Genomic DNA, 25,664 nt, shown 5'->3' with positions numbered 1-25,664 from the left:
TTACACTGGCTCACTGATTACTTACACAAGGTAAAGAGGTGTAATTTTCTTATAGTTTTTGATATTAAGACCATAAGACCATAAGACATAGGAGTGGAAGTAAGGCCATTCGGCCCATCGAGTCCACTCCGCCATTCAATCATGGCTGATGCGCATTTCAGCTCCACTTACCAGCGTTCTCCCCGTAGCCCTTAATTCCTCGAGACAACAAGAATCTATCAATCTCGGCCTTGAAGACATTTTCATTGAGTTGTAGAATGTTAGACCTGTCATTCCAGGGATCATCCGTGTGAATCTCCGCTGGACACGTTCCAGTGCCAGTATGTCCTTCCTGAGGTGTGGGGACCAAAACTGGACACAGTACTCCAAATGGGGCCTAACCAGAGCTTTATAAAGTCTTAGTAGTACATTTCTGCTTTTATATTCCAACCCTCTTGAGATAAGAGACAACATTGCATTCGCTTTCTTAATCATGGACTCAACCTGCATGTTTACCTTTAGAGAATCCTCGACTAGCACTCCCAGATTCCTTTGTGCTTTGGCTTTATTAATTTTCTCACCATTTAGAAAGTAGTCTATGCTTTTATTCTTTTTGCCAAAGTGCAAGACCTCGCACTTGCTCACGTTAAATTCCATCAGCCAAATTTTATATTGATACATAAAATTGTCTAGCTCATTAATACTTTTATAGGATTGTTTTGGTACATTTATTCTGTGATCTATTTTGACACTACCTCAATATTCATTTCTATAGTTTTTGTTATTGATACAGAAAAATGTCTAGCTCATTAATACTCTTATAGGATTGTTGGATCTGTAATTACTTTCAAAAAATTATGAAAGAGGTTTTTAAGTATTTTCATACACATCTTTGTTAATATTGAGCTAATTGGCTCAGGACAAGAGTACGGAAATGCTATGAGCTTGCATGGTGGATACAAGTGGAGTTGGGGTTGAGTAGAGAACATGGATTGGCATGGAGACCATTTATGTATCAGTGGAAATATGGGTTGGCATGGAAGGTATGAGAGGGTATTGGGGAAAGGTAAGGTTGTGAGCTGGTATGGGGGAATGGAAATTACATTTTTAAGTCATGGTACACTTGATTTCCCAATCAAACCATGGTGCATGACATCTTTGAGTGGTTGTGAACCAGGTGTCTTTGAAAAGCTAGTCAGTGATATCACCTGGCGTGCTGAATGTTTTCCAGCTTCTTCTGTACTGATTTCTAGATAACTTGTATTTTTTTCCCTACATTTGTTCATGGGATGTGGGCATCACTGGTTGGCCAGCATTTATTGCCCAACTTTAATTGTCACTTGAACTGACTAGCTTGTTAAGACCATTCGAGAGGACAGTTAAGAGTCAACCTGTGGGACTGGAGTCACATGTAAGGAAGACCAGAGAAGGATGACAAGCAAAACATCCTTCCCTAAAGGCAAGTGAATCAGTTGGGCTTTTACAACAATTAACAACGGTTACATGGTTGCTACTAAGCTAGCTTTTTATTCCAGATTTCCAAAAACCAAGGTGGCATTTGAAACCGGAGCATTTGCCCGAGTCTCCGGATTACTACATAAATTGCTCAATAAACTCAGCAGATCTGACAGCATCTGGGGACAGAAAGCAAAGTTAACATTTTGAGTCCAATGACTTCTTCAGAACTGATAGTAGCTGGAAACTACAAGCTAAGAGGCCTTCTTGCCTCTCGCAGGCCCAACCTCAGGGAAACCCGGAACTAAGGCTTGATCAGTGCTGGAACAAGGAAAATGTTGACCCAATATTGAGAAGGCCCAACTGAACTAGCCACAAGACACCCCAGAACATTTAAGGCTGAGACTGGTGCCCAGGACACCATCAAGAGCATACACTTACCTTCTGGAGGAGCAAACTTTCCTCACTGACACACAAGATCGACTACCCAGGAAACATGGGAGATATGCTGGACTGCAGGTCAGACTGAAACTGCAGGGTTTCAAGTCTCCCTCCCCAGCATATTCCTTGCAAATGTCCAAGCCATGGAAAACAAGATGGATGACCTTAAAAGTTAGACTTACCTTCCAAAGAAAATTGAGAGATTGCTGTGCACCTGGTTTTAATAGACTTCTGAATGAACCACCCAAATTTTAAATTTAATGATGATTTCATTCTCCGAGCACGTTATCTGCAGCCCTGACATTGTGTTCTTTGCTCTGTTCTATTACTTTATTGCACTTTGTAACCTAGGTACATGCAACAATAATAAATCAAAATCTCGTGTTCCATCAGCAGAATAGACCCAAAGAAGATTGCAGTTGGAAGAAATTGCTCAGGGAATCCTCAACATTAATTCTAGATCCCATGAAATCTCTTGCCATCAGATGAAGTATGGGCAAGGAACCTTCCTCCTGATTTTACCTACTGTCCCGGCTCAACTGATAAATCAGTTCTGCTCCATGTTGAACACCAATTTGAGGACATACTGAAGGTCTTAAGAGTCCAAAATGTGATGTGGATGGAAGAAACCACAATGTCCATTATCAAGGATGGCTAATTAGCACTGCTACTGGCTGATCTGGCCAACTCCTAAAGGACATAGCTGATAAACTGGGCCTGTGGCAGGCAATCCTCAAAACATGTTGTGTGGCATTACAACCTGCTAAATGGGATAGATTTCAAACAGACAGCTCAAAACTAGGCACCCACAAAGCACTGTAGCCATCAGGAGTGGCAAGCTATATTCAATGTAAATTCCATGCCCTTTTATTTTTTTATATTTTTAAATTGTGGACTGAAATAACAACAGTAGGCTTGCTGCATGTTTATAAGCACCATTTACACAACTGCTTAATTGAGCAGTGTTGAAATGTGATTGCAGATGAACTGGAACTGAATGTTTGTGCACAGTTGGAAGTAGTTGGTTACTCTGTGGACTAGTGACTAGTTATTGTTGACAAAGGCCTATTGCCTTCCAACAACTATATAATTGGTTCTTGGGCAGCCAAACAGCTTGAGGCCATAATCAAGATACACAGGAGCTATCGGAACTCCACCAGTTCGGTAGTCCTCTCAATTCTCTGCACTAAAATCCACTTTAAGTCTGAAGGGAAACAGATTGTTTTCCTTTAGCAGTTGCTGCAAGCTATGACTTTTATTTGATAACCCACAGACCTTTTATAAGAGAACCAATCACCTCCTCACTCTTGCAAACCAATAGAAGCATCTGGAGAAGGATGACTGAGAATAGCAGAAGAATCACGACAATCATCTCAGCAAACTGTGTGAACAGAAACTCCTGAACTATCTTCCAAGTCTTTCCATCCATAATATCCATTTTGTCCTGACTGTGTCTGTGACAGAATTTATAAGGGGATTAGAGTTTTAACTTAATGCAGTTATTTGCCTATGGTTCATAATTGTTTGCCCATAGCTAGTATTCAATTATTTGTAATAAATAGTAATTTTATTAAGCACAGGAACATAGTCCATGCTTTCTGTCAACCTGGGTCTGAAAGTCCAGTGAATTGGGGAATCTTTGTATACATTTTAAAAGCATTAACATTTGTGACAATTCTGTGAATAGTGGGGCTTGATTTCCAGTGCAACATCCCAGTGAGATGGAATATCAACTACAACCTGTAAACTCAGTGCCCAACATATCCTTCACTCTAATACTACCACCAAGCCAGGTATCAATCCTGGTTCAATAAATAGCTCAATAAATAGCCTATACCAGTGCCAGATATATCTAGAACTCAGATGATGACCTGGTGAAAGCTATAACAAATACTAAATAAATTTCAAGCAGCATGGAAAAGACAAATCCAAGCAATTCCCATAACCTGTTCAGACTGATGAATGGACTCTCTAGCCTCAAATAATGCTGATCTCGCTAACATTGATCTCGTCTAGCATGCACCCTGTGCAATGTAACCTGCATGCCTCTGTCTAAGTCTTGTTGATCTGTACATCCTTGTTTACTAAGATCTGCTTGTAAATAAAGCTTTTACTGCACCTCTGTACACGTGACAATAAACTAATCAACCATGAACGGTGATGGGCAATACTCAATGATGGGGGACATCAGCACATTAGTACAAAGACAGTGCTGAAGCACTGGCATCCTTAGCTAAATATGCCATGTGGATGATCCATTGTGATCTGTTTCTGAGATCCCAGCATCAAATATTTTTGGCCAGTTGGAATCATTCCATATGATGTCAAGAGACAGCTGTAGGCAGTGGATACTGCAAAGACTATGGGCCCTCGCAACATACTTGTACATGTACTATGTAACAATCGTCTCCAACAAGACAGAATCCAACCATAGCCCCTGGACATTCAATGGAATTATTATCGTTGAATCCCCACTATCAATACCCTAGTGGGAAAAGTCAGAAAAAACATGATACCAGGTTATAGTCCAACAGGTTTATTTGAAATCACAAGCTTTCAGACTGCTTCTCCTTCATCAGGTGAAATCTACTCAGGTGGCTTCACCTGATTAAGGAGCAGCACTTTGAGTGGTTGTGATTTCAAATACACCTTTTGGACTATAACCTGATGTTGTGTGACTTCTGACTTTGTTTATCCCAGTGCAACACTGGCATCCCCACATCATAACATCCTGACTGGAAACTGGAATGGACCAACTATATACTTCCATGACCAGAAAAGCAAGTCAGAAACTGGGAATTCTACAGCAAGTCATAGAGTCGTAGAGATCTACAGCATGGAAACAGACCCTTCGGTCCAACCCGTCCATGCCAACCAGATATCCCAACCCAATCTAGTCCCACCTACCAGTAACCAGCCCATATCCCTCCAAACCCTTCTTACTCATATACCTATCCAAATGCCTTTTAAATGTTGCAATTGTACCAGCCCTCACCACTTCCTATGGCAGTTCATTCCGTACATTACCACTCTCTGTGTGAAAATGTTGTCCTTATATCTTTCCCCTTTCACCCTAAACCTACACCCTCTAGTTCTGGACTCACCGACCCACGGAAAATACTTTGGCTATTTATCCGATCCATTCCCCTCAATCATGTAAACCTCTATAAGGACACCCTTCAGTCTCCGGCGCTCCAAGGAAAACAGCCCCAGCCTGTTCAGCCTCTCCAACCCTGGCAACATCCTTGTAAATCTTTTCTGAACCCTTTCAAGTTTCACAACATCTTTCCAATAGGAAGGAGACCAGAATTGCACGCAATATTCCAACAGTGGCCTAACCAATGTCCTGTTCAGCTGCAACATGACTTCCCAACTCCTGTAATCAATACTCTGACCAATAAAGGAAAGCATACCAAACGCCTTCTTCACTATCCTATCTACCTGCGACTCCACTTTCAAGGAGTTATGAACCCGCACTCCAAGGTCTCTTTGTTCATCAACATTCCCTAGGACCTTACCATTAAGTGTATAAGTCCTGCTAAGATTTGCTTTCCCAAAATGCAGCACCTCTCATTTATCTGAATTCAACTCCATCTGCCACTTCTTAGTCCATTAGTCCATGTGGTCAAGATCCTGTTGTAGTCTGAGGTAACCTTCTTCATTGTCACTACACCTCAATTTTGGTGTCATTTGCATAACTATACCTCTTACACTCACATCCAAATCATTTATATAAATGACAAAAAGTAGAGGACCCAGCACCGATCCTGGTGGCACTCCATTGGTCACAAGCCTCCAGTCTGAAAAACAACCCTCCACCACCACCCTCTGTCTTCTACCTTTGAGCCAGTTCTGCATCCAAATGGCTAGTTCTCCTTGTATTCAGTGAGATCTAACCTTGTTAATCAGTCTCTCATGGGGAACCTGGTCAAACGCTTTACTGAAGTCCATATAGATCACATCTACCGCTCTGCCCTTATCAATCCTCTTTGTTACTTTTTCAAAAAACTCAATCAAGTTTGTGAGACATGATTTCCCACGCACAAAGCAATGTTGACCATATCTAATCAGTCCTAGCCTTTTCAAATACATGTATATCCTGTCCCTCAGGATTCCATCCAACAACTTGCCCACCAGCGACATCAGGCTTACTGGTCTATAGTTCCCTCGCTTATCCTTACCATCCTTCTTAAACAGTGACACCACATTAGCCAACCTCCAGTCTTCCGGCACCTCACCTGTGACTATCGATGATACAAATATCTCAGCAAGAGGCCCAGTGATCACTTCACTAGCTTCCCACAGAGTTCTAGAGTACACCTGATCAGGTTCTGGGGATGTATCCACCTTTACGTGTTTCAAGACATCCAGCACTTCCTCCTCTGAAATATGGACATTTTTCAAGTGTCACCATCTATTTCCCTACAGTCTATATTTTCCAGATCCTTTTCCACAGTAAATACTGATGCAAAATACTCGTTTAATACCTCTCCCTTTTCTGCGGCTCCACACAAAGGCCACCTTGCTGATCTTTGAAGGGCCCTATTCTCTCCCTTGTTACCCTTTTGTCCTTCATGTATTTGTAAAAGCCCTTTGGATTCTTCTTAATTCTATTTGCCAAAGCTATCTCATGTCCCCTTTTTGCCCTCCTGATTTCCCTCTTAAGTATACTCCTACTGCCTTTATACTTTAAGGATTCACTCGATCTATCCTGATCTATCCTGTCTATACCTTCTTTTTCTTAACCAAACCCTCAATTTCTTTAGTCATCAGCATTACCTACACCTAACAGCCTTTCCTTTCACCCTGACAGGAATATACTTTCTCTGGTTTCTTGTTATCTTATTTCTGAAGGCTTCCCATTTTTCAGTCATCCCTTTACCTGCGAACATCTGCCCCCAGTCAGCTTTTGAAAGTTCTTGCCTAATACCGTCAAAATTGGCCTTTGTCCAATTTAGAACTTCAACTTTTAGATCTAGTCTATTCTTTTCCATCACTATTTTAAATCTAGTAGAATTATGGTTGCTGACCCCAAAGTGCTCCCCCACTGACACCTCAGTCACCTGTCCTGCCTTATTTCCCAAGAAGTTTTGCACCTTCTCTAGTCGGTACATACACATACTGAATCAGAACATTTTCTTGTACACACTTAACAAATTCCTCTCCATCTAAACCCTTAATACTATGGCAGTCCCAGTCTATGTTTGGAAAGTTAAAATTCCCTACCATAACTACCTATTATTCTTACAGATAGTTGAGATCTCCTTACAAGTTTGTTTCTCAATTTCCCTCTGACTATTAGGGGGTCTATAATACAATCCCAATGAGGTGATCATCCCTTTCTTATTTCTCAGTTCCACCCAAATAACTTCCTTGAATGTATTTCCAGGAATATCCTCCCTCAGTACAGCTGTAATGCTATTCCTTATCAAAAACACCACTCCCCCTCCTCTCTTGCCACGCTTTCTATCCTTCCTGAAGCATTTGTAACCTGGAACATTAAGTTGCCAGTCTGGTCCATCCCTGAGCCATGTTTATGTAATTGCTATGATATCCCAATCCCATGTTCCTAACCATGCCCTGAGTTCATCTGCCTTCCCCGTTAGTCCCCTTACATTGAAAAAAATGCAGTTTAATTTATTAGTCCTATCTTATCCCTGCTTGCCCTGACTGATTCGCTTCTGTTCTCAATTGTACCTGTCTCAGATTGATCTCTTTCCTCACTATGTCCCTGGGTCCCAACCCCCCCCACCTTACTAGGTTAAATCCTACTGAGCAGCTCTAGCAAATCTCCCTGCCAGTATATTAGTCCCCTTCCAATTTTGGTGCAATCCGTCCTTCTTGTACAGGTCACCTCTACCCCAAAAGAGCTTCCAATGATCTAAAAATGTGAATCCTTCACCCATACACCAGCTCCTCAGCCATGCATTCATCTGCTCTGTCCTCCTATTCCTGCCCTCACTAGCTCGTAGCACCGGGAGGAATCCAGATAATACTACTCTCGAGGACCTCCTTTTTAAATTCCTACCTAACTCTCTGTAATGTCTCTTCAGAATCTTAACCTTTTCCCTTCCTATGTTGTTGGTTTCAATGTGGACAGTGACCTCCTGCTCGCCCCTCTCCCCTTGAGAACATTCTGCACACTCTCTGAGACATCCTTGATCCTGGCACCAAGGAAGCAACACACCATTCTGACTTTTCACTGCTGGTCACACAAACGTTTGCCTGTACCTCAGATTAGAGAGTCCCCTAACACAATTGACTTCTTGGAACCCGATGTACCCCTCATTGCGTCAGAGCCAGTCTCAGTACCAGAAACTTGGCTGTTTGTGCTACATTCCCCTGTGAATCGATCACACCCTACATTTTCCAAAACAGCATACTTGTTTGAAATGGGGATAGCCACAGAAGACTCCTGCACTAGCTGCCTACCTCTCTTACCTTTCCTGGAGTGTGACTGTATTTGAGACTTGCCCCCTTCCTATAACTGACATAATTATGCTGTTGCTGTTGCAAATTCCTCATTGCCTCTAACTGTCTATCCAATCCATTTGATCTGATAGGATTCACAGCCAACAACATTTATTGCAGACATAATCCACAGTAACCCTTAAACTCCCTTTAAACTCCCACATCTGATAAGAAGTGCATATCACTCTACTAAAGGCCATTTTTGCTCCTTCACAATCTACAGACCCAGAAAATAACACCGTCTTATTCCTCTACAAAACACTACCCAGGTTAAATCAATAGTTATGGCTTATATTTTAAGTTTAATCAAGAGACAAATCTCAAGAAAAATATTATCAAGAAAGAACCCACTCTACTCACGACTGCAGACTCTCTGTAGCCCACACTTAAAACAATTCGCTTATCTGTTTCTATGCTGTGAACTTCACCCAAACAGTTCCTCCATGATCAGTTGCGAATTTCACTGTTTGAGAATTTTTCCAGACGCGCTCCGATGGCCAGTGATATATGAATTCAAACAGCAAAGGCAGTAACTGTGCAGGGTACACTGTGGTGTCAGTTTCTCTCTCTCTCTCTCTCTCTCTCTCTCTCTCCTGCACTGACCTCACCATGTGCTTCCTTTGTCTGTACTTCTCCCTTTCAAAACTGCTGTTGTTTGACTTTTTTTCCAAAGTTCCAAAACAATGCAACAGCATATAAAACAGTAATTGCTGTTCCTGGAATTCGAAGAAATCACTTCCAACACCTAAAATACCTCAAAAAAAAGAGCAGCTGTTACAGCCAAAAACTTTTCCATCCTCCATTTTGGATTACCCAGAATCCTAACTAGCATCTTTACTCCTCAAAACTACTCCATCATCTATGAAGCACAAGTCAGGAAGTATTGGAATATTCTCCACTTGCTGTATGAGTTGAGCTAAAATGACATTCAAGAAGTTTGACAGCACCCTAAGCTCGACACAAAACAGCATAATTGATTAGCACCCAAATTATTATTTTAACATTCAGTCCTTCTACCACTGATGCATAGTGGCAGCAGTGTGTACCATCTGCAAGATGCACTGCATTTTAAATCTGTGCTTTCTACTACTTAATAGGACAATGACAGGATATACATTGGAACACTGATGCAAGTTCCCCTCCCAGCCACACATCAGCCTGTCTTGGAACTGTATCACTACTCTTTCACTGAGTCAACATCTTTGAACTCTCTACTTAACAGCATTGTGGATGCACCTGTTGTTCATATCTGATTTGTTAATGGGATGCTAAATATCTCGGAGTTAAAGGTAATAAGGCAACAGATATTGTAAACTAATTAGTTAACTTTTAAAAAGTGTATAAAAATTAGTCAGTCAGAAAGTTGGAAAACTTTCAGTCAGTGAATAGTTGAAATAAAACTCAGAGTAAAAAGTACATGCTTGAACTCTATCAAAAACATTTATATCATCAGGTAGGCTACACCAGTTCACGAAAGCAGCTCAACATCACCTTCTCAAGGGCAATTAGGAATGGGGAACAAATGCTGGCCTAACCAGTGATGCCACATCCTAAGTATGAAAAAGCATAAATTATGCCAAAGTCTCTTCTGCCAAATTGGTAAATATCAAAGTGCTATGACAATGTTAAAAATAAACTTTTACCTGCTCTGGGGTGTTGCTTAAGTCGAATGCTGTTTTTCCAAATAAATTAAATTCAGTGGATTTGGGCGTGGAAGTATTCAAGAAACAAAACCCAGGTGACTTTGATGCTGTTTTCCCAATGGATAAGTTAGAATTCCTAATGCAAAGATAAAATTTAAATTGTAGCATTTCCTTCATAGAAACAACATAGGCATGACAAGATGCTACAAACCTGGCCAAAATGGATAATGGGAATAGAAGCTTGTAATTTATTCTGCTGAGTACTGTGATGATAATTCAGTTGTGAAATCATAAGTAAGAGCCACTAGTCAGATAGTAGAGGGAAAGCCTATCATTTTAGCAAGGACCAACAGCTGTGCTGCATCACACCAATTTAAGATGAATAACAACAAAAGAATAATGCAATGAACCATCCTAAAGGAGTCAGAGTGAATAGAATTGATATTCTGCCAGCATCTGAAAGAACTGAGCTGAAATCTGCTTCAAAATAGGGCAATAATCAACAGTTGTGGAGAAAATAACTTTATATACTGACTTCATGCAAAAAAAATCCCAAGACTCTTCACAGGAGTATCACTCAGCAAAATTAAATATCGATCCACATACATATTAGGCCAATACATGGAATATTAATTTTCCTGGACTATTATTCCTTAAAGAAATAGCATGTCCATTGGGGGACCTTTTCAAAGTGAAAATTTGTCCAGAGACTGTTTCTCTTCAGGGCAGGTTTACACCTAGTTTTCAAATATGCAGAACAATTGGGCAAATAATGTCTGCCACTTTAAAAAAGACACTTAAATGTTTTAAATTTACTCTTTTCTAAGATAAACATAATTTCTAATCCATAACAACTTGTCTCAGTAATCATATATTTACATTCCAAATTCCTTTTGTCCTAGCTCAACCTGTTCAGGTGTTCGTGGAAAAACAGGTGTGTCATTAATGGTCTTTTCGAGGTCGCTATTCATAGATTTTAGTCCAATCAGTGCCTAAAAAAGGGGGAAGAAGTGTATGAAAATGATTATTGTTTTCAACAGTCCAAAGACATTGGAACGTATGTGGCATGGTTAAATCTATCATAATGTAATAAATTGAAAATCACATTATGTGATAATCCAATTAGCACACTGAACAATTTTCATCACTTTGCTTTCAAAAATAGAGAAAAAAAAGCAAGGCATGGTAAGAAAATGTATGTTGTGCTAATGACAATCAAAATTCCAAAAGTAGAGAGCTAGCCAAAAGTCCAAAACAAAAATCTTAAAACTAAACAAAGCAAATTAATTTGGTGAAAGCGAGGTTGACTGTTAAGTCTATTGAACTCTGAGGCTGATTGTGCAACTAGATCAAAACGTCTGATGGCAAGCAAAGAATGGAAAACATTTAAGGAAGTGATTCAAAGGGTACAAAATTACCGTTTTTGGCACCAGTCACATTCAGTTTGCTGAAATGATTCTTGCTATGAAGTTGGATAATTATTCACCGTATATTACCAAACTCACCACTTTAGTCTTTCTTTGACCCCACATGGCAAGAATAATGCTTTATTTCACCCCCTTTTTACTGTGTAAGGTTCACAAAGGTTCACAAAGGAGCTTGCCTCTCATCAGGGCTCCTTCATAAGACCAGCATCCCTTGGATGCTGCCTGACCTGCTGTGCTTTTCCAGCACCACACTCTCAACTACTAACCCACAATGTAAAGCCTTTGACTCTTACGTCTTGCAAGAAGACCCATCTTCCAAAACACCAGACCATCTCCCACACAAGAGAGTTCCTTGACATTCCCAGATAATTGTATGAAAGCATTAGAGTTATAATAGTCTGCACTGACTCCTGGATTCCCAGAAGCATGAATGACAACATATTGTCGGTCTCTCCCAGATCACCAATGAGATTGCTAAATTACACACACCTGTATCTCCCACTTGGGTGAGGGGGAAATGGCCCAGACCACTAGCATTCAGAGGACTGCTGGAGACCAGACACATTCTGAGCCCTGCCAAGTGTTGGCCCTGGGGTCTCAGCCATGAAGGACTCCATGTAGGTGTGCAAGGAGGAGCAGCAGTGGTAGATAGGTATTCAGGACCCACTGACCCTCCTTGCTGAGATGCTGGGGTGGTACAACCACTGAGACAGTCAATGCTACAGGCTGGCCATACGGTAGGCGACATGCATGGCCAACCTATCACGTGTTGGAGGACAATACTGTTCCCTGCAAATGCCCAACAAATAGTTGCAGATACTGCCCACTTCCTCAGAAATTGACTCAGTTTCCACACCAATTGTGAGTTTCTCCACAGTCATTCTATTGAACACTATTTGGGCTTCACAACTGGCATGACAGCAAATCGGCTTCTGTAAGGCTTTCTCCCTAAGTGTTAATGTGCCACTGAGACCCCCCAACCTCAGGCTCTTGCTTCCAGATTTCCATTCTGTTAACCCCACAGGCTCACGCTCCCCCAGGCCACTAACCAGGCTGTATATCTGTGGTTATAACTGCCTACCTGCTTGTCCTTCCCCCAGTCTCCATTGCCCTTGCACCCCACCTCCCCCCAACCCCCTTAATTTCAAGCGACCTGAACTGCCCTCAACTGCTGGTGTATACATTTATCCCTGACTGTAACAGTTCTCCCCAGGACAGGCCCTTGTGCAGAAAAATAACTGATCATGACCCACTTCTTACAGTACAGTGGTATGGTCACTGTGCAAAGCCACAACAACCAGCTACTTATCTATGTCTAAATCACAGACTGACATGGGAGGCAGCCCCTGACTGATCATGCTCGGCTCCTTTGAATGACAGGTGTCATTCGGTGCGAACATGGAAGCCACGTTGTGCACGGTCTGGAGTGACATGGCTCACAGACATATGACAAGCTGTACATGCCTCTTGATCTTTGACTGAGGACTGTTGCACAGAGTGGCCACCTGGCTGATTGCCTGACCGTGACAGTTACCAGTTAAAGGCAAAGCAGGACAAATCAGCAAAAAGCAACTTATGATGCTGAAGATATGCCAGTAGGCACAGGTGAATGCATACTGAGACAGCAATGATTAAGCCCTAACAGATAGACTGTTAAAAGCCATGTAATAGATATTTACCCTGTGCAGTATGTGTACCCAATGCAGCCATATACTGCTGATTGCCTGCGTGCCTTCATAGCTCAGTCTGCCCTTGCAAGGCATGGTGTCAGTGTTTTAGCCAATGCCAAAGTGGTGGCATTCCTCTTGAAAGTGGACTGCCAATGTCTGTGGGCGGAAGGTTTCATGTGGTTTACGCTGGTGGATCCTGCCCTGCATTCCATTTTGTCCCTGGCCAACATCAATCCCCTAGAACAAGCAGCAAGTTAAACCGCCTACAAACGTGTTCTGGTTTCCATGTCAAATTTTTCTGACAGCTTGTATTTTCAGGTGTAGTCAGTAAGATCACAATCGGTAGCAAAATGGGCTGTTAACCAACCATTTAATGAGCAATAAAGAGTGCCAGTTGGGAACTCAGATCCCAGACAAGAATCTCACCATGCCACTTGAGTAAAGAGAGGAAGTTACAAAAAGATGGTCTCGATGAACTCATCTTGGCATAGCCCATACTGTTCAGAGTCTTATAAGATTCTACTCAAACTGTTTTAACAAACAATTTATACCATGAGAAAGGAGAAAGCACCATATAAAACTTATCCATGGTATACAGAGGAACCTCAATTATCCAGCATTTGATTATTCGAATATCGGATTATCTGGCAAGATTGCAAGATCCTAATGCTCGGCTAAACTATGTTATCTGGCATTCGATTATCCAGAATTCAATTAACCGAACAAAATATTGCCCACACGTGTCCTTTGGATAATCGAGGTTCCTCTGTATGTGGGGAATAAAGAAGATGTTAGATTAAGAAAGGTTTTTAATATGGTGAAGAAAAGTAATAAGCCAGAATATTGCATGTCTTTCAGAAGCTAGCTAAGAGCCACTAACCCTAAAAGTGGAAAAAGACTAGGTATGCAATTAAACTGGACAGAAATACAAACATGGATTAGAGCTTTTAAAAATATATGCAATGGAGAGTAATTTAAATAATTATTGCTTCGCTAAAGGTAGAGACAATAGAAATTATCATGAGGAATTAGGAAATGGCAGACATTAAACAAATATTTTTGCTGAGTTGGGACTGTGACAATAATGTGGCAGTAAGAGGTCGATATTCTCCTGGCATTTTTTTGAAGAAAGGTTTTAAGGCTGAGGTGCAATGCAATCTACCAGAGTCACTACAGTAAACAGTATGTGAGGTTTTGGGTCTTTAAAGTTGAAACAACAGAAGCAGCCTGAATATACATGGTCACACTCTCACAGAACCAGGATTTTTAGTTCAGTAGAAGCAGTCATTGTTGGGGTCTCAGCAGGGTTGGAAGCTGAGGTAAACCTTTCCCCAACTGCTACACTCTCTCAGAATTTTCTCTTGATGTTCTTTTCCTCCTGGGCTATTGGAGTTGGATGTGAGACAATTGGTTTTTTGAACTTGGCTTTTGCCAAGGGTTGAAAAGTGTGGCGCTGGAAAAGCACAGCAGGTCAGGCAGCATCCAAGGAGCAAGAGAATTGACATTTCAGGCACAGGCTTTTCATCCCCTCATTCCTGATGAAGTGCTTATGCACGAGGCATCAATTCTCTTGCTCCTCAGATGCTATCAGACCAGCTATGCTTTTCCATTGCCACACCTTTCAACTCTGATCTCTAGCATCTCCATTCGTCACTTTCTCCTTTTGCCAAGAGTGTGTTGATGGGACGTTACTATATTGGAACAGTTAATTAACAATTATTAGAATGCCATGATTCCACCCTCCACCACTCCTCCCCCGCAATTCCCTTTATCAACAATTTTCATTGCATGGGGGTAAATGGGCATATAGACAGTCCACATGGAGCATTCTTGCCATTCCAACTTCGTTGATGATTTGGACAGTTTAAACCTCTCCAAAGTTTTAGGGTAGTCAGGCCCTTTTAGTAAGTAGATGGGTTTGACAATCTCTCAAAGGAGGTGTGAGACATGGGAGTCAACACATCACAAAAGAAATGCTACTGAAATTGATTCATTGTATAAAAACAAAATACAAATAAAAGTTTTTTGTTTCAATTTCAGTGGTTAGACAGAGTATTGTAAATTAGATATGTTTTACTACAGTGATTTGACAGTTGACCAGAGCGCTCTTCCGTATTAAAATCAGAAGAATGGACCACCATACTCCCTAGCTTAATAACCTAAGTATCCTAAATATGGGAAGGGCCTGCTGCACAGGAGGAAGTCTCTTTGTCTCTAAGCCAGAAGTTCTGGGTTCAAGTCCCACTCCATGACTTGGTGGCCAAGAAATGTGTATTCATAACATGGAAAAAGAGATTCATCCAACATATTAGAATGGCAACTGATAAGAGCAGGAGAAATTCCTGATCAGTCATGTGATGAAATAAAATTGAAGTCACTATCATCACGATCCAGAGGTTTGGACTACATGTAAATTTGTATCTTGCTACAGCCACTTGGAATTCTTTGGGGGAAAATTGGCTGGACTGCTAGTCTGGATCAGATTGGTGCCAACATTATGGGGTGTGACCTCGGTTCCAACTGAGATGGACTCAGGAACTGACTTCTTTCACTGCTCTAGGTATTATGGATCAGAAGTCCCTTTAAGCGGAAAATTGAAGATGAAGGAGCCTAAATTGTTTTCACACTGAGAAAATACAACTTCCCGGTGTTCCTGGATTCTTTAATTAACCAGATAGCTTGTGTGAATTAGAAACAAAAGCCATTTGGTTTTTCAATTTCAAAAGATACAATTTATTGTATTTCCCAAGGTTTAGTATTATTACAGATTTACTGAGTTTCAAATGTTCCAGACCACGTATCTCAGCAAGGCAGTGTTGAGGTTTGACTGAGTCTTTAGAGGTAATTCAAGGAATATCTGTCTCTGATGTGGTTAGTGGGGTAGCTGGGGGTGTTGGGAGAATTGGTTGGAAGCATTAGGCATTCAAAAAGTTTGGGAACTACTCAGGGATTAAATCTCAGGAGGAGGGGTTCCAGATGCTGAGTAATTGTGCTCCATAACTTTTGACTTCTTGGGCAATTCCTGCAGAGTCCGCTGCAAATGGATTTGTGTCTGTTCCCAATGTACAACACTAGACTACATTTCAGCACAGGCATGAATGTATCTAATGCTACAGCAACCTCAGTAAAAACATAGGAAACTGAAGCAACCTGTTAAATCTGTCCTGCCATTCAACAAGACCATGGCTCATTTGCACTTAGAACTTAACTACTCTTTTGTGATGTGAAGATGCCAGTGTTGGACTGGGATGGATAAAGTTAAAAATATCATGCAACACAAGGTTATAGTGCAACAAGTTTATTTGTAAGTACAAGCTTTCGGAGCACTGCTCCTTCCTCTGGTAGCTAGTGGGGCAGAATCATAGAACACAGAATTTATAGCAAAAGATCAAAGTGTCATATACATGACACAATGCATTGAACAAAACCTATATTACTATTAATTCTTTAATCACTTAGATTGGGGTTGCAGGTTTTGATTCATTAATATGTAAATCCCATAACTTCTTTCAAGTCATATTTCCAAGGTAACTTAAGATTTTATTTAAAAAAGTGACATCTCAGCTCAGACAATGCATTAAAGGTGTGAGGTTAGAGTCTGTCTGTATCCCAATCTTGCGTCAGACTGGTTTTATTTCCAAAGTAGGAATTGATAAAATGTCAAAAGGACTGACTGCCTACAGATTGTGTGCTTTTTGAACAAAGTATAATGTATCTGCAAATACAAATCTGCAAATGCAAATTCACCCCATAGACTTATATGAGTGTGCACGTGTATGTGTGTGGGTAAGGGGAAGAGAGAGAGAGAGAGAGTGTATGTGTGTGCATGTGCATGTGGAAGACAGAGCGAGTGTGTGTATGTGTGTGTGCTTACGTGGGCGTGCTTGATAGAATGTGTGCGCAAGTGTTACAGAGTATATGCCTGTGAAAAGGTATGCGCATAACTGTGAATATGCTTATGTGTATGACTGAGACAGCGTGTGTTATGAGAGAGGGTCTTTGGGACTGTGTGTGTGTAAGAGTGCGTGTATGTATGTATGCATGCCTGTGTGTGTGTATTTGTGAAGTGTATAGTGTAGTGGGGTCACCTGCAATGTGACATGAACCCAAGATCCTAGTTGAGGCCATCCTCATGGGTACCGAACTTGACTATCAGCTTCTGCTCTGTGTTGTTGCGTATCCCAAAGTCTGCCTTGAGGATGGTCACCCGAAGATCCAAAGCCAAATGCCCTTAACCGCTGAAGTATTCCCTGACTGGGAGGGAACATCTCTGTCTGGCGATTATTTCGCAGTGTCCATTCATACATTGTTGTAGCGTCTGCTTGGTCAGTACATTGCATCAGTGGTATGACACTTTGATCTTTTACTGTAAATTCTGTGCCCTATATCCTGCCCCATTAGCTACCTGATGAAGAGGCAGTGCTCTGAAAGCTTGTACTTCGAAATCAACCTGGTGTTGTGTGATTTTTAACTTTAACAAGCTCCTCTTTTGTGCCAGCTCATTAGAGCCCACAACTCCCTGACATTTCAAAATTTCACTTAGCACTTCATTAAATCTTTCAGTGATCCAGTCTTCACAACTCTATGAGGTAGAGAATTCCAGTCATTTACTACCCTCTAGGAGAAGGCATTCTTTTGCATCTCAATTTTATAAGTGTGTGTCCGTATTCTGTAAATGTGTCCCCTAGTTTGACATTCCTCCATTAGCAGAAACAACTCCTCAACATCCCTTGTCAAGCTCCCTCAGATCATATGAGTTTCAATATCCACTGCTCATCCATGACTTTCCACATTCCCAGAAATAGACAGCTATTTCCCTTTCTTTGTAACTGCCTTTTTATGGTTAAGATATTAGAATATAGAACATAGAACAGTACAGCACAGTACAGGGCCTTCAGTCCGCGATGTTATGCCAAGCATTTAACTTAAATCTAAGATCAACCTAACCTATACACCCCTCAATTTACTGTTGTCCATGTGCTTGTCCAGCAGTGCTTAAATGTCTGTCATGCCTCTGACTCCAATACCACCGCTGGCAGTGTATTCCACACACCCACTACTTTCTGCATAAAGAACCTACCTCTGACATCTCCCCATACCTTCCTCCAATCACCTTAAAATTATGACCCCTCATAACAGCCATTTCTACCCTGAGGAAAGGTCTCTTACTATCTACTCTATCTATGCCTCTCATTACCTTGTATACCTCTATCAAGTCACCTCTCTTCCTTCTTCTTTCTACTGTGAAAAGCCCTAGCTCACTCAACCTCTCTTCATAAGACATGCCCTCCAATCCATGCAGCATCCTGGTAAATCTCCTCTGCACCCACTCCAAAGCATATCCATCCTTCCTATAATAAGGTTACTAGGACTGGATACAATATTGCAAGTGTAGTCTAACCACGGTTTTATAGAGCTGTAGCAAAACCTTGTGGCTCTTAAACTCAAAGTCAAAACACCATATGCCTTCTTAACCACCCTATCAATTTGGGTGGCAACTGTGAGGGATCAATGTACGTGGACCCCAAGATCCCACTGTTCCTCATCACAGCCAAGAATCCTGCCTTTAAACCTGTATTCAGCATTGAAATTCAACCTTCCAAAATGAATCATTCTATGTTTATCCAGGTTGAACTCCATCTGCCACTTCTCAGCCCAGCTCTGCATCCTATCAATGTCTTGTCGTAGACTGCAACAGCCTTCAACACTATCTACAACACCATTGACTTTTGTGTCATCAGCAAACTTACTAACCCACACTTCCACTTCTTCATCCAACTCATTTATAAAAACTAAAAAGAGCAGAGGCCCAAGAACAGATCCCTGTGGGACACCGACCTCCAGATGGAATACTTTCCATCCATTACCACTTCCTATCTTCTTTTGGCCAGCCAATTCTGTACCCTGTCAGTCAAATTTCCCTGTATCCCATATCACCTACCTTTCTGAATGAGCCTACATTGGGGAACCTTATCAAATGGCTTACTGAAATCCATATACACCACAATAATCTCATTCCTCGCTTCCTGTAGTAATCTTGGATATATCTGGCCTGGTCCCGGGGACTTAGCTATCTTATTGCTTCCTAGAGTTTCCAGCACATCCATTTTATTAATATCAATCTGTTCAAGCCTATTAACTAGTCCATGGTGTTCTCACTATCAACAAGGTCCCTCTCTCTATTGAATACTGAAGCAAAAAACTCATTTATAGCCTCCCCTACCTTTTCAGACTCAAGGCACAAGTTCCCTCCACTATCCCTGATTGGCCCTACCCTCTCTCTGATCATTCTCTTATCCCTCACATTAAGTGTAGAATGCATTTGGGTTTTCTGCCTTTCTGCCAAGGCTTTCTCATGATATCTCCTTGCTCTTGTCGTGGAGAAAATGTAGAGAATCACCAGGAGATGCAGAGAGTTCTTCAAGAAGTAGATCTTTTATTTGCAAACAAAAAACTGTGACACTGAGAAAGCAGATTCTCGAATGCCCACGAACCTCAGGGTCCATGGCTTTTTATATTTTTTTAATCATGTTTTGTTAGCCTATCAGCATGTCCAACTATATTAATCAAAGTACCTTACTCTTGCTACACAATAAACCAGTGATGTTAATTCCCATTATTTTTTCAGCTGTACATTCTACCTAATGTCATTCTAATGTTAGATATTTAGTGTCAGATTTTGCAACAATGATCTTTCATTCCAGACCCGACTTAATATTTTCCTAATGTCATGATTAGATATTTATTGTCAATAGTCTCAAGCAGGTTGACTCTACTTAACTATTAATTAGATATTTAATGTCATGTCCCAAATATTTATGGTCTCAATCTTGTCATAATGATACTTAACAGGGAGGCTAACTTTACTAACTGTGTTATCTCATCTCACCATAGTGACCTTTCAGCCTCAACCTTACTCTGCTAATTGGTGTAAAAGCATTCCACTATTCTTATCCCATCCTGCATTCCACAGACCCCTTGCAACAGATCGGCAGTGGACTCCACGCTTTAACCCTTCCCTTGCTTTCATGCTCTTTATTTTCTATACTCTCCTCAGTCCATTTTTGAGTTCTTTCCTAGCTACCTTGTAATCTTCTAAAGCTATGCCAGATCCTTGCTTCCTCAACGTTAAGCTTAAAAATGTGTTGCTGGAAAAGTGCAGCAGGTCAGGCAGCATCAAAGGAGGAGAATCGACGTTTCGGGCATAAGCCCTTCTTCAGGAATGAGGAGGGTGTGCCAAGCAGGCTTAAGTAAGCTTCCTTCTTCCTCTTAACGAGAACATCCTCTTCTCTCGTCATACAAGGCTCCTTCACCTTACCATTCCTTGCCAGCGTCAGTGGGAAAAAGTTATTCAATACTCATAACAAGTGCTCCATAAACAGCCTCCACATTTCTGTTGCGTATGTCCTGTAGAACAATTGTTCCAAATTTATACTCCACGGCCCCTGTCTAATAGCAGTGTAATTTCCCCTCCCCCAATGAAATGCTCTCCAACCTAACTCCCTTAGATCCTCATCCCTTTTCCTAGATATGTCATTTGTGCCAATGTGCACCACAACTTCTGGCTGCTCATCCTCCCCCTTTTGAATCCTGTAGATTTGATCAGAGACATCCCGGACCCTGGCACTTGGCAGGGAACACAACTTCTGGGAGTCCCATTCGCAACCACAGAATCACCTGTCCATTCCTCTAACTCTTGAGTCTCCTACAACTAACGCTTTTCTATTCTCCCTTTTCCTTTCTAAGCCACAGAGCCAGGCTCAGTGCCAGAAACCTGGCCATTATGACTTTCCCCTGGGAGGTCGCCCCCTAACAGTATCCAAAATAGTATATTTGTTATTGAGAGGAAAGGCCCTAGGGGATTCCTGTACTCTCTGCCTGTTCTCTTTCTGTCCCCTGATTGTAATCCATCTATCTTTACCTGAAATGAGGCTACATCCCTGTAACTCCTCTCTATTACCCCTCTGCCTCCCGAATGACCCAAAGTTCATCCAGCTCCAGCTCCAATTCCCTAACACAGTTTCCAAGGAGCCGGAGTTGGGTGCACTTCCTGCAGATGAGGTCAGTGGGGACACTAGTGGTGACCCTTACCTCCCACATCCTACAAGAGGGGCATGCAACTGCTGTAACATTCATTCCCCCAGTTCTGAATTCCCAAAGAGATGATTGAAAAAAACTAGTAACCTTACTGAATCGGCACACAGAACCTTATTTTTGTTTAGAAGAGGAAGATGATTTGAGCAATTCTAAACTGAGTTGCTTTCTCTCAAACTTAGTTTGAAATTCTATGTCAGAATACTAGTGATAGTGCGTCATGTGTTTTTGTGGCTAGTTGATGTTCATGTTCTTGGTGGCTAGTTTTCTGCCTATTTGTCTAATGTAGTGTTTGTTACAGTTCTTGCAAGGTATTTTGAAAATGACATTCATCTTTCTTGTTGTCTGTATAGGGTCTTTTAAGATCATTAGCTGCTGTTTTAGTGTGTTGGTGGGTTTGTGGACTACCATGATGCCAAGAGGTCTGAGTAGTCTGGCGTTTGATGTATGGGAGAGCGGCCAGGATTTCTAGATGCATTTTGTCTGTTTGTTTGGGTTTGTTGCTGACAAATCAGTGGATTCTGTTCATTGGGCACCTGTTCTTTTTGAATACGCTGTATAAGTGATTTTCCTCTGCTTTGTGTAGTTCCTCTGTGCTGTAGTGTGTGCTGTCTCATTGAAATAATGTTCTAATGCAGCTTTGTTTGTGGGTGTTGGGATAATTGCTTCTATAGTTCAATATTTGGTCCGTGTGTGTTGTTTTCCTGTAGACACTGGTTTGAAGTTCTCCATTGAGTGTTCGCTCTACTGTGACATCTAGGAATGCCAGTTTGTTGTTGTTTTCTCCTCTTTTGTGAATTTTATGCTAGTAAGGGTATTATTGATGGTCTTGAAGGTTTCCTCTAATTTGTTTTGTTTAATTATGACAAATGTGTCATTCAGGTAGCAGATCTAAAGTTTGGGTTGGATGGTTGGCAGAACTGTTTGTTTGATTCACTGCATTACTGCCTCTACTAACGCGACAGACCATAAATGGACAAACACAGTAGAAAGAGCCATAGACATTAGACAATGACAAATGCAGAAAATGAACAAAACTAGATCTGCAGAAAAATCTCGACAAACTCACACAAAATAACAACACAGACAACCTAGAACCATGGATAAAAAAAACTTATCTGACCAACCCTTAACAGATACTGAAAAAGCTGTCTTAATAAGAGAATTAAATTACAACTTCCAGGATGCAGACAAGAAAGATTTCTTAGCAGCATTAGAAACAACACTGAAGGACAACAAACTCACAGAAGAAACTCAGCAAACCATAAGAAAGTCACACCAACATTAATCAGGGAAAAGGAAGGAAACACACTCAATACACAAGAAAGGAAAGCATTAGAAGGACTCAAAAAAAACATTGTTATCCTACCTGCAGACAGAGGACACTTGACAGCCATTTTAAATCAAATAGACAACATTGAGAAAATGAACACACTGCTTGCAGATACCAACACTTAGCAACAGGTGGCGACAGACTCAAACCACGAATAGAGAACTGAATCACAGTCCCGCTCAAAAACTTTCAGAAATCTGGAGAATTAAATAAGACAGACTTCCAAAAAATGAAACCAGACAGATCCAACACACCACGCTTCTACGGATTACCCAAACTTCACAAACCAGGAGCTCCCCTCAGACCCATAGTCTCGTTACCTGGAACACCAACGTACAGGTTAGCCAAGGAACTACACCAAAGACTAATAAACTTAGTAGAAGATTCAAGGCATTCCATTCACTCCACCCAAAAATTCCTGAACACCATCAAAGGCACCAAGATCGAAGGGGATGAAATAATGGTCTCCTTTGAGGTAACAACACTTTTCACATCCATCAACATCAACCTGGCCAAAGAAACACTGACAACACTTTTAGAAAAACCAAAGATACATACACCAAACACCACCAATTTCATCAGAAAAGACAACATCATCAAGCTAGTGGACCTATGCCTTACCACCCACTTCACTTTCAATAACAAAATCTACAGGCAAATGAATGGAACATCCATGGGTCAGGGTTCTTAGCAGAGACAGTAATGCAGAGACTAGAACAAACAGCTCTGCCAACCATCCAGCCCAAACTTTGGGTCCGCTATGTGGACGACACCTTTGTCACCACTAAACAAAACAGATTAGAGGAAACTTTCAGGACCACTAATAATATCCCTAGTGGCATAAAATTCACAAAAGAAGAGGAAAACAACAACAAACTGACATTCTTAGATGTCACAGTAGAGCAAACAGCCAATGGGGAACTTCAAGGCAGTGTCTACAGGTAAACAACATATACGGACCAAATACTGAACTATAGAAGCAATCATCCCAATACCCACAAATGAACCTGGTTTAGAACATTATTTCACTGAGCCACCACACACTGCAGCACAGAGGAACAACAGTCCACCAATTTCTCAGCAACAAACCCAAACAAACAGTCAAAATGCCTAGCCACTCTCGCCTACATCGAAGACATCTCAAAAATGACCGCCAGACTACTCGGACCTCCTGGTATCATGGTAGCTCACAAACCCACCAACACACTTAAACAGCAGCTAATGAACTTAAAAGACCCTACACGGTCAACAAGCAAAACAAGTGTCAATACCTTGCAATAACTGTAACAAACACTACATTGGAGAAATAGGCAGAAAACCCACCACCAAGATTTATGAACATCAAAAAGACATGACCCACTATCACTTGTATCCTTACAAACAGATAAGGAAGGACAGCACTTCAACTGGGACAACACATCCATCCCAGGCAAAAGTGAGGACTGCAGATGCTGGAGATGAGAGTCAAGACTAGAGTGGTGCTGGAAATGCACAGTAGGTCAGGCAGCATCTGAGGAGCAGGAAAATCGATGTTTCGGGCAAAAGCCCTTCAATCAGGAATGAGACTGGAAGCCTAGGGAATAGACAAATGGGAGGGGTGGGGCTGGGGAGAAGGTAGCTGGGAGTGCAGTAGGCGAATGGAGGAAGGGGTAAAGGTGATAGAACATAGAACATAGAACATAGAAGAATACAGCGCAGTACAGGCCCTTCGGCCCTCGATGTTGCGCCGATCCAAGCCCACCTAACCTACACTAGCCCACTATCCTCCATATGCCTATCCAATGCCCGCTTAAATGCCCATAATGAGGGAGAGTCCACCACTGCTACTGGCAGGGCATTCCATGAACTCACGACACGCTGAGTAAAGAATCTACCCCTAACATCTGTCCTATACCTACACCCCCCTTAATTTAAAGCTATGCCCCCTCATAATAGCTGACTCCATACGTGAGGAACTTGTTAAATGTGTTCAAGAAAGTTTTCTTTATCAAGATGAAGACGTCATACTAGGCAAGGAGTAAACCTGACCTCTTGAGAAATAAGGCAGATTGGAGTGTTATTGGGGAAGCTCTTTGGGACTAATAATCATAATTCTATTAGTTTTAAAATAGTTATGGAAAAGGATAGGCCTTATATAAAAATTAAATTTCTTAATTGGATTAAGGCAAATTTTGAAGGCACGACACAAATAGTCTTTCGCAGGTAAAAGAATGGCTGGTAAGTGGGAGGCTTTCAAAAGTGAGATAATAAGAGTTCAGAGGCGTTACCTTATATGTCTGACTTAGAGGAAAGGGTAAGGCTAGTAAGAGTCAGGAACAATGGATAAAAATATTGAGACTCTGGCCAAAAATAGGAAGGAGGTATGTTAGGTATAAACAACTGAGATCAAATTATTCTCTTGCAGTGTATAAGGGGAGTAAGGACATTCTTAAGTGGGAAATCAGGAGGGCAAAAAATGGAGTTCGAGATGGTCTTGGCAGATTAGATTAAGGAGAATCCAAAAGAGCAAAGAGCAACTGGGAAGAGAATAGAGCCACTTTAAATCAATGAGGTCATCAATGTGTGGAACTACAAGAGATGGGAGAAATACAAAATAAATATTTCACATCAGTTTTTAATGTGGAGAAAGATAGGGAGGCTAGGCAACTCAGGGAAATCAGTATTGATATCTTGAAAACAGACAACATCACAGAAGAGGAGGTACTGGAGATCTTAAAAAAGATAAAGGTGGATAAATCTCTGGGACTTGATCAAGTGTATCCCAGGACATTGTGGAAAGTTGGGGAAGAAACTGTGTGGCCCCTAGCAGATATATTTGCATCAGCTATAGCCACACTTGAGAGGCTGAAGGACTGGAGGGTGGCTAATGGTGTGTCTTTATTTTTAAAAGGCTCTAAGGAGAAGCCTGGGAACTATTAATCAGTGAGTCTGATGTCAGTGATGGGTAAGTTGTTGGAGGGGATTCCAAGAGTTAGGATTTACGTGCATTTGGAGAGACAAGGACTGATTTGGAATTGTCAGTGAGGCTTTGTTGATGGGAAATTGTGTCTCATGAACTTGATTGAGTTGTTTTGAGTATGTAATCAAAAAGATTGATGAGGGCAGAGTGGCAGACGTTGTCTACATGGACTTTAATACTGCCTTTGACAAG

At 41.4% G+C, this 25,664-nt stretch overlaps 1 protein-coding gene across 2 annotated transcripts in view; it reads right to left on the bottom strand.

The window, feature by feature from the left end:
• LOC122553468 (protein SIX6OS1-like) overlaps window positions 1-25,664 on the bottom strand; it is a 168,985-nt gene that overhangs the window by 12,471 nt on the left and 130,850 nt on the right. For both annotated transcript variants that reach the window (XM_043697256.1, XM_043697255.1), the window contains 2 exons: window positions 10,869-10,981; window positions 9,990-10,125 (listed from right to left, as the gene is read on the bottom strand). In XM_043697256.1, coding sequence (XP_043553191.1) covers window positions 9,990-10,125; window positions 10,869-10,981 — 249 coding nt within the window. The remainder of the gene's footprint in view (window positions 1-9,989; window positions 10,126-10,868; window positions 10,982-25,664) is intronic.

This window comes from Chiloscyllium plagiosum, chromosome 10, assembly GCF_004010195.1.
Source record: "Chiloscyllium plagiosum isolate BGI_BamShark_2017 chromosome 10, ASM401019v2, whole genome shotgun sequence".
NCBI lineage: Eukaryota > Metazoa > Chordata > Chondrichthyes > Orectolobiformes > Hemiscylliidae > Chiloscyllium > Chiloscyllium plagiosum.
This window is presented reverse-complemented; position numbering and strand designations above follow the sequence as displayed.